Source organism: Labrus bergylta, chromosome 10 (genome assembly GCF_963930695.1).
Source record: "Labrus bergylta chromosome 10, fLabBer1.1, whole genome shotgun sequence".
NCBI lineage: Eukaryota > Metazoa > Chordata > Actinopteri > Labriformes > Labridae > Labrus > Labrus bergylta.
The window spans coordinates 11,735,344-11,745,629 of NC_089204.1; the positions used below are offsets into that span (position 1 = coordinate 11,735,344).

General features: G+C 37.3%; 1 protein-coding gene across 1 annotated transcript; it reads right to left on the minus strand.

Annotated features, from left to right (window-relative positions):
• Nucleotides 1-572: 572 nt before the first annotated feature.
• Nucleotides 573-9,279, minus strand: LOC109976192 (high-affinity choline transporter 1-like). The gene is made up of 8 exons (XM_020626359.3): nt 9,074-9,279; nt 6,071-6,187; nt 5,082-5,237; nt 4,384-4,532; nt 4,109-4,252; nt 3,796-3,949; nt 2,801-3,018; nt 573-2,672 (listed from the first exon to the last, which is right to left on the minus strand). Exons 1-8 carry the CDS (start codon nt 9,255-9,257, stop codon nt 2,109-2,111), a joined length of 1,686 nt encoding a protein of 561 aa, XP_020482015.2. The 5' UTR covers nt 9,258-9,279; the 3' UTR covers nt 573-2,108.
• Between the last annotated feature and the right edge of the window lie 1,007 nt (nt 9,280-10,286).

Here is a 10,286-nt window from a genome sequence, read left to right on the forward strand (position 1 = left end):
AAGAAAGGCTCTCTCATCAAACTTTGGTGCAAGATGCAAGTTAACATCTTTGAACCTTGTTCAACCGATGCTACAGGCTTACCTGAAAACTCATTAACAGCATTACCTGACAATCTACCAGCCTTGATAAGATCTGACCAGTAATGCTACAAATCTAACTTTTCCTTTTCTAATGACTGCCTAAAGCCTTCCCCTTTCAATGCCCAATTTATTTCTCTCCATTTGCAACAACAACAGCGCCTTTTGCTGCTCCAATGTCAAAGCTACAGAAGGAGTAACAACAGACTCACTACACTCTCACTCACAACTGGTAAAACATCCTTTTGATTAAAACATTGTTTTAATAAATTATTAAGAATCATACTTAAAGTTTGAAGTGCTTGAACACTGTTTTCAGAAATAATCTGCAAATGTAAAACTTCAGTGTAAAGGCTGATACAGGTATGTATGCACAATTGATTACCAATTTTTTAATCATGCAGAATCTTTGGATTGGGTATGTGTCTGCGTGCTGGACCGTGTACAATTATATCAATTTTAATTAGATAAACAGTAAGAATTTGATTAATTTATTCTGTCCTTCTGTCTGTCTTTTTTTTTTTTTTTTTCTCATGAAATCATAAATGATACTATCAATATTGTATTGAACAATTTTCTTATTGTATTAAGAAATGCTTGAGGTACGAAGTACTGTGATACTGTTGTTTGGTTTTTGTTGGTCCTGATGTTGCAGGTATGTTGCCTTCAATTACAAAGTCAGCCTACTATCACCTGAAGAACATATGAAGAATTAGAGGACTGATGTCCCAGCAGGACCTGGAAAAACTTGTCCATGCTTTTATCTTCAGTCATCTTGATTACTGTAACAGTGTCTTTACAGGTCTGCCTAAAAAAATCAGTCAGACAACCGCAGCTGATCCAGAACGCTGCTGCTAGAGTCCTCACCAAAACCAAGAAAATGGATCACATCAGTCCAGTTCTGAGGTCTTTACACAGGTCTGCTCTCTGTCCCCAGAGTCAGAACCAAACACGGAGAAGCGGCGTTCAGTTTCTATGCTCCTTATATCTGGAACAAACTCCCAGAAAACTGCAGGTCTGCTGAAACTCTCAGCTCTTTTAAATTGAGTTTGAAGACACACCTGTTCACAGCTGCCTTTCATTAAACAATTTAAACATAATTTTAAATTTTAACTCTGCACTGTAACTTTGAACTCTTTTTATATTTTTACTTTATTTATTTCAATTAATTTCATTTGAATAATTTTTATTTGAACATGTGTTCAGATTGAATAATTCCATTAATTTTTTTTTTAATGTTCTATTTTAATGTTTCTTTTCTTTCCTCTGTCATGATGCTTTTGATGTCTTGTGTGAAGAACTTCTCTTGCCTTGCCTTCTTGTAGCATGCTGTTGCACGTCTGCTAGGACACCCTGCGCCACATTTTACAGATTTTGCAGTTATGTACTGTTGCCAAAACACATACACTCACATTTTTATACGCCTCATGTGGGTACAATCCAACACACACTTAACATAGGAAAGAGACACAAATCTTTCAGGTCAACTTTAAGAGTTAACTAATTCAATCAACTAAACTTAAACATATTTCTTCTGCCTCATTCTGGGCAAATAATTTCTTCATTAAAAGGTTTTGAGTTGTCGAGTGTTTAAACAGCAATGTATTTGCAGATAGACTTTTTTATCCTTTAACTTGTACTTAAAATAAATACATCAATTAATCCAATTGAAAATCTAAGATAATATTGCTTGGGGTTACTTGTTTTAAAAATGATATATATATTTTTAGCAGCAACATGCAATGTAAACAGAAAACTTGTCAGAATGAAAGATAAGGAATATCACATTTAGAAAGAATAAGGGAAATGTTGTTTTTGTAACAGTAGAACTTGACAGGAAACGAGAAAAGCATTTGTACCAACTTTTTCTTAACTTACCTTCAATTAGTAATATCAAGATGTTTATCTGGGAAATCTTTGACTTCATTCCACAGTAGTTTACAATACACATACCCATACCCAGTATGCTATTAACAGGATATGCTTATAATCAACTAGTTCATAGTAAATGTGTGGTCCTGAATACACTACTACATTGTTGTGCTTATCATTGGTTCTAATGCCTCGGTATGTGAGTTGCTTTCATTATTTTTCTCATTTTCATTAGGTAATGAACTGGTGACATCTATTGGTGACAGTGGTTGTAGTGAGTGCTGGGCTTTCACTTTGTACACATCCCATTTTTCAGGGAGCAGGCCTTTGTTGAAGAGCACAGAAGCCAGGTAGGAGAAAATCAATATGGCAGCAACGGCAGACAGCATGGAGATGGTCTTAACTGGAGCATACTGGACATAAACACCATCCTCAAGAGTGCATCCTGGGAAGTGTAGGACTGGTGTTAATCCAAGTGATGGATCTCCACACAGAAGTCTTAACACCAATCCCACCAGAAAGCCCATGATTGCCCCATAACCATTGGAGATGTTGAAGAAGAGGATGCAGAAGAGTTGAGGGAAGATGATCACGTAAGCTACTTCATTACCAAGGAACCAAAACAATATGGCGCTGCTTTTCAGGCTGGTAAGTGATGTACCAACCAAGCCAACAACTACAACAGCCACTTGAATCACCCAATGAATCTCTCTGTCTGATGCCTTAAGAAGAAGGAAGAGAAAAATAACCGCTAATTAGCCATTGTTTTACGCAATCATTTCACTTTGTGCAGTTCACACGTTTTGTTTGTGTGATGCAGTAAACTTTAGAGCTGAATGCATTTTCTCACCTGAGGCCTTAGGATGTTTTTGTATATGTTGGAGCTGAATACAGAAGCTGCTGAGAGCAAAGCAGAGTCGGCAGATGACATCACTGCAGCAGCCACACATCCGATAGCAATAATGGAGATGAAAGGCGGGGTAAGATGCTGCAGGGTGATGGGCAAAGCTAAAGCTGCTTCCCCACGTTCATATGGAGATGGAGAACCATAGGAAGTCCGGTTCCAATCTGCGACAAGTGAACAGAAGAAGGAAGGACTCAAAAGTTGTATTTTTTCTTTGTATTATCAACATGGTTTGGATTCTTGTTGTTGGGTTAAATTGACTGATTTATGGATGTAAAGATGACTGGCTTGCTGATGAAATTATTGTTCATCTACAAAAAGCCAAAGTGACATCACATTTTTTTATATAAAACCTGGCAAAAAGACACTTACACCGTGTCCTAACAAAAAGCGCGCACTCGCTGTCAACACTGCATCTGTTAAATATTGAATTCATTGCACTGTGAATTTCAGTTTCCCCCTGCAAACAGTGTGACAACTAGTGATTTTGTATTAAGTTGGTCAAATGAAAGTATGGTGCTTTGTATTAATGAGCTGTTGACTCAAATCACAACACTTAAAGGCCTGTCATTAAACAGCTTGCGGTGAGCTGAATAAAGTTTTTCTCTGGTGTTGACACGAGACAAAGAAAAACACTGAACCACAGATATGGATATTATTAATGCACCACTATCTCCTCTTTGTAAAACAAGCTAATAGAAACAGGGCTTCAGTGTAAAATTGGCACTCAAATAGGAAACAATTGAATTGAGCTCTGGCTCTACCGCTGACGCTCGCTTGTGTTGCATGCTGTTAGGACAGGCGGTCAGTCAGAGGGAATGGTAGTTACTGTAAGAGTTGAATGCAGACTTTACAGCATTACATCATTAAGTTTTTGTTGACATGATTGAAAAATAAACACAATTTTGTTGAAATTTAGCAAAGTATGTAACGGTTTTTACCTGTAGATGCAGCAGCCAACCCAAGCAGTGCTGAAGGTATCACAAATAGAATTACCACAAACGCAGCAGCAAAGCATGTCAGCTTGGCTGTGAACGGGGAAGAAGCTGACAAGGTCCTCTGATGGAAGCACTGATATCCCTGATTTCCAAGTGTCTTGAAAAGGAAAAAATATCTTTAAATATTTTGTTTATATCCATCACTATAGTGTAGAATATCAATAGGGTAAATGCTGCACAATATAAACACTTAAGCATTTATTTAGTTGGACAGTTACAATTTCATTCAATTTTAACTGAGCTGTTGCTACCCTACCAGGAATAAGAAATTATCAATCATTATCCAGATCTTCTCCAGCCCTTGTCTACCAATCCAACGATCATGTTGGGTGTTGTTCATGAGTGCCTGGCTTATGTCCAATGTGTAAGGATTCATGAATACAAAAGGAATACAGATAGACTGAAGAGACAAAGAAAATGTAACATACATTAAATTAACATACAATTGTGGGGAAAAATGGGTTGTTTGATGACTTATGTAAAAAGTGTGTAAAAAGTGCTTTCTTAAAGCAATAATTATAGGAAACTCACCAAGCCAAAGAATATGAGGACAAGCTGTATAATATCTGTGTAGGCCACAGAGTAGAGACCTCCCAGAAGTGTGTAGATAATGGCGATTGCAGCAGAGATCCAGATGCACACAGAGTATGGTATATCCAGGACCACAGTCATGGTTCCGCCTGTCAGACCCATTGCATCAGTTACATCTTATAGTATTTCTTTGAATATCTCCATTTCATGTTTTTTGTATTCAAGTGATATCTGCAAAATGAAAGTATGATTTTACATTCATGGATAGTATATTAACATTTTCACTTCAGCTAAGTTAAAGGTGCACTTTGTAGATTTGGTAGTGAAATTTGAAAGCTGGAGAAGTGAAACAAGACTTTGCTATATTTTCTGAAATAAATACACAAACTTCATTCAAAGGAAAAATGGGTCCCTGGAACACTGGGCTAAAAAGCTATCAGGGGAGTTACGGTTTCACACTTGCGGGCCCCCATCATAACTTCTTGCATTGCATTTTATCTTCAAACAGTGATCTAGGGGCCACATTTTCCTCTGAGGACAGATTGTGTATGTACTGTAGTTATGAACATATGGCACATAATCTGTACATTTCTCCAACTTTTACATTTCTCTACCAAAACTCCATAGTGCAACTTTAACTTTAAAAGAATTATAATTACACTGAAACAGAAAAAGACACTTCCTTTAAATAAATGTACCTAGACCAATAAGTGTTGTAGGTATCCAGACCACATCCATGACGAGGGAAGCCAGGCACAGTCCAGTTGTCAGTCCTTTACCATATTTGGTACGAAACGGGTCCAGCATTGTCACAAAGTTTCTTTCTCTCATTGGCTGAGCAAACATCAAACCACCTTAATGTTAAAATGACAGAGACATATTTATTAGAAAGTAAAGCAGTGCTGGAGATGTAAAGATTATTTTTAGCGTTTAAATTGGGTACTGCAGTCCAAATCAATTTAATGAAGAGAGCTGTCTCACCCCCCTGTCCTCTCCTACCTATAGCTAATGTGCAAACAGGTTGCCATGTTGCAGACACTGAAGCTTTAGTGTTCAGCCAGCTCTGCATTGGTCTTAAGACCACTATGTTCTAACCTCTCTCCATTTTTCAAAAGCATCTCCAATATTTATCTTATAGTTTCACCATGTTTCTGCTTGTGGAGCTTATAAAGAATGTTGAGGCTTTTTTAGGTTGGGTAGAATCAGTTATATCTGAACCAGTTCGCTTGCCTTCTTTCATCACTGCAACACCTGTTGGTTTGCCGTTTGCTTGGAAAACCTAAATTGAATTTGGGTTGATTTCTTTCGTTATCCTTGGTTATTGTTGATCCTGTCCAGTAGACATTAATTCTTATTTTTGGATCGCAAATTGGAGATCAAACAGCCATTTCAGAAGTCTACGGCGGCATCCCTAGTGCAGAGAGGAAATCTGGAGCACAGAAAATCAGTACAAGAAACAATATTTCTGCAGAGAATAGAAAATCCAAATACAAGTGGGACTATTTCAAAAGTGGGAATTTGAGAAATGCCACGACCGATCTGCAAATCAAATCAAGAGGGCACGATTTCAAACTGAAAATAAACACTCTAAAATAAAACGAGGAAAAATCCCAATTGTCACGTTAGCTTTTTTTTGTCATGGAGACATTTCATGTCTTGTAAGATGTCATTTTTTTGAAGCACTTACCGATTATAAAGGAGGAGCATAATGCCATCATCATCACTAATGTCCAGGTTAGTCCCAAAGAGGGTGTGCACATCATCTCAGATGTGCCAGTGATGAAGCCTCCTCCGATCCATGTTGCTACAAGATTAACACACAGAAAGAGACCAAATGTACAAGCAGCAGCAACAAGCACAGAGGAAAATGGATTGGTTAATATTGAATTATGACATTTTCATACTATGTTAAATGTTTAAAAAAAGAAAAGAAAAACACTTGCACCATACTTGGAGATGCTTTCACCCCAGTCATTGCATCATGGATGTTTGTATATGAAGTATCTATTCAGATTGAAGTCTTACTGCACCTTGTTTGTTGTGTTAGGATCCAACCAAGATGGGAAAATAATTGTTATGCAGGTAACAACTTCCCTCATGACCTTATATCAGTTTGCATACGGTTTAAATAAGGCACATTCCGATTTTGCATTTGATGAAATTAACATAATTGTAGCACAGTTAACCTTGGGCCCTTAGGACGTCACAGATTTTGACATTGTTTAAGGACCATATTTTACATCTGGCACAAAGAATCTTGGCTCATAGCAAAGATGTTGTTGTTCTCCACCACACCCAGTTGCCAATGCCAAGAGTCTAGGTTGGGTAAATTACAAGCAAATTTACGGCAACATTCTTGGATTCTTGGGCTAATGGGTGTTGATTTGGATAAGATGATGTTGCTCCCTCGGCCTGGCCTAGCGGTGCCAGGGAGGAGTGTTTCTGCATGTAAATACAAAGAGGAAACAAAGTTTAGCTGTGTTCAGCTCGGCTGCAGGATTTATTCTGCAGGTTTTGCCTCTTTGGGGTATTAGGCTCCTCACCAGCGCTATGCGCCCTCTAGCGACCTGATTGAGTATCACTATAATATTGTAACAAGTTCAGTGCACTGAAATATGGCTTTAGAAAGCTATTTTAGACACATAAAACATACAAAATTATATTGGGGTCACTTTTTAACTCAATCAACTTGTTCTTTTAGCCATGAACTGTATTTTCACTATAATGAACTTTTCTACTGTTCCAATTACTTTTAACATATATTTAGGCAATTCAAATCTTGTAATCCATTTTAACCGTTTTAATAACCTTTGTTTTTAGCCTAAACAAAACACATTTTAATGACTTCTATACACATTTTTGAACCCTTTACAATGAGCACACCTGCACAGTTCATGTCTGATATTGTAGGAATGCCTCTGTGGATAGAACTGTTGTCTGCAATCAAGAAAGGCCTTTGTGTTCTGTGTGGAAAAGCAGTGGAACAAGATAAGTAACATGAGCCACAAGGAACTTGTTTTATCTCTGTTAGACCTGTTAAATGAAATCTCCCATGTAATATACTCTAGGTGTGTGGGAGGACAGTGAACTGGATCAGGAGAGCAGATATTTTTTCGGGAGGAATTTAACAATGTAATAAAGTAAGTTTAACAAAGTGGTATAAGAACTAACCAACTCTAAACCGGGTTTAGCATTTTATTTCAAATATTTTCAATGACAAATATTAGCTTCATCATTTGCAAGAAGCATTAAGCCAAGATATCATCAATCAATTGATCAGTCATTATTTGTATAGCACCAATTCATAACAAGTGGTATCTAGAGACGCTTTACAAAAGAGCATATTGGATAAGATGCAGGATTTCTCCTTTGAATTCTCTGCGTTCCTTCTGTCCAAACTTCGTTGCAGCTGAGGTGGAGGTCGGAGCAGGTCGAGCATGAATGAGAACTTTATTCATACTTAATGTAGGTGAAAAAATGGCATTGTGACTCTAGTTTATTCCACTGTAATCTCTTTAGTATTATACTGTTAACATCGCAGAGATCTTAACATCTGTATAGTCACCGTATAGTAAGTTGTAAGAGTAATGTTAACTGTTCAAAAAAATAGTAGGGCACCAAAGGCTAAGCTAAAAATAGTCACATCAGCCATAGATAAAACAATTAAATGCATCATGTCAACAAAAAAATAAAAAGGACATTAAATAACTCAACAATTGTCTATCTCAGTATCCCTTATGTTTGTGGTATTATCAAATCATGTGTCTTTATTTATTAAGTTGCTTGAGGTAAGCTACTTAGCCACGAGGAAGCACAAGGAGACACTAGTAAACTGACGACCGAAACAGACTGACAACTAAGGGCGCGGTCTCACTGGCCAGCCGTACCGTGCCGTGCCCAAGCACGCTTCAACGCTTCAACGCTTCAACGCTTCAACGCTTCAACGCTTCAACGCTTCAACGCTTCAAATCCAGTTTGTCCAGTGTGACCCCTCCGTATCATGCTCAGGCACGGTACACTTCCTTGGCTTTGGGACACTTCAATGAACTGACACAGAGGGGAAGAAACACTGAGACTAAATAGACACAGGGGTAATCAGACACAGGTGAGACTAATGACACAAGTGAAGACAATGAGGGCAATCAACACTGGAGGGAAAACACACACAGGCAGGAAACAGGAAGACAAGAAACACTGGAGACTAGAACTACAACATAAATCAAGAAACACTAAGATACACAGAGAACTCAAGAAAGTATCAAAAACACACTAGAAAATAAAGAAACACTAGGGTACAAAGTTACAAAATAACACACGAAACACTGAAGACTAAACTATGAAATATTAGGGCAAAAACACACAAGGGAAGCAACACTTGGATAAACAGGAGAAATTAAAACCTAAATATTGAAATACAAAACTAAATAAGGCCAAATCATGACAAGAAGAGGTTTATATAGTTGTTCTTTTAATTTATTCTCCACTGTGCACAACTTTGAATCACTTATTAAAGGGTCATCTCATATTTAGTAACCTATCTTTCATTAAGATATTATGCTCTACTTGCATTAGAATTATGCTCAGTGCTATCAGTGTTCTGTTTAGTGTAACATAATTTGCATAAATATCTACAATGGTTTCATTCACCTGCAGTTGTCATTGTAGTTTTTGTAAGTTGTGCTATCCTCACCTGTCATTGTGAAGATTCCCACTACCAAGCTAATTCTCCTATTTCCCAGCAGAGCCATATCCATTCCAGTAGCTGCACTTTTCTTCGCCTCCCTTTTGGACTTGAAAGAAGCCCAGATGCCGGTTCCCAGAACCAGCAGGTAAAAGAACACTATTGCTATCACTCCTGGGACGTTCACAGCCATGATCAAACGGTTGACTTGCTTCAACCACAAGCTGATGTTTGCGTCTGCTGTTTCACTAAAGTAGTCACTGAGTCAGACAAGCAGCCCCTCCCCTTTGTAAGAATGCTTTGCTCTTAAAATGGCTGGGTTTCATTGTAGAACTATTTTACAACTTGAATGCCAAGTTTCTTAAACCATCTACTGTATAATTTAACAAGTGCAGATAAGCAACATTATCCAAACCTTGGCCCGAATGAAATTGGAACCAGCATGAAGTGCGTCAAAATTGTGGTCAAAAGATGGAAGAGTCTCATGGCTGATTGAGTAATAAAGCCTTCTTTCTTTTATGGATAACATTTATTAGACTACCAAGTGAATAATGGCAATCCAAATCTGGCTAGAAGTGGAATATGAAAATTCACGCAAGATAAAGCAAGACATTTTTTATTTTGATAAAAACAGTGAGTGATTTAGTTTTACCCTTTAGAAATTAGAGACAATGTTATGACAAAGTGGTGCATGAAGATACAACCAGAATTCAGGATTTAAAGCTTTAGATTCTCAAAACCTTCTGGGGTAGGTACCAAGTGCTTTGTGTAAGATAAGGTGATACAAATCAATCATTCAATCAATACATTTTCATAGCGCCAGTTCATAACAAAACATATCTCAAGACACTTTTCAAATAGAGAAATGTCTACACTGTTCTCTTTGGTCTATTTTTGAACAAAGACCCAACATTAAGCTACCTAAGCTTCACCCTTGCCTCCTTTCACAATGATCAATTATACAGATTTAAAAAAAAAAGAAAAAAAAAAAGGGTATACATTTCATGTCATTTAAAATATATTTTTGTGAGTGGGTCACATGCATTAGTGTAAAGAATATGAATAATAATGTTTGCTGTATTAGGCTATATATTTACTTGTGAGTGTTTGCCGTAACCTCATATTTAATAAAAAAAAAGTAATTTACTGATTAATGATTTTCTATCATGATTATTATGGTTCATTAGTGTCTATGGTTACTAGGCCTACTAAATTGACTACG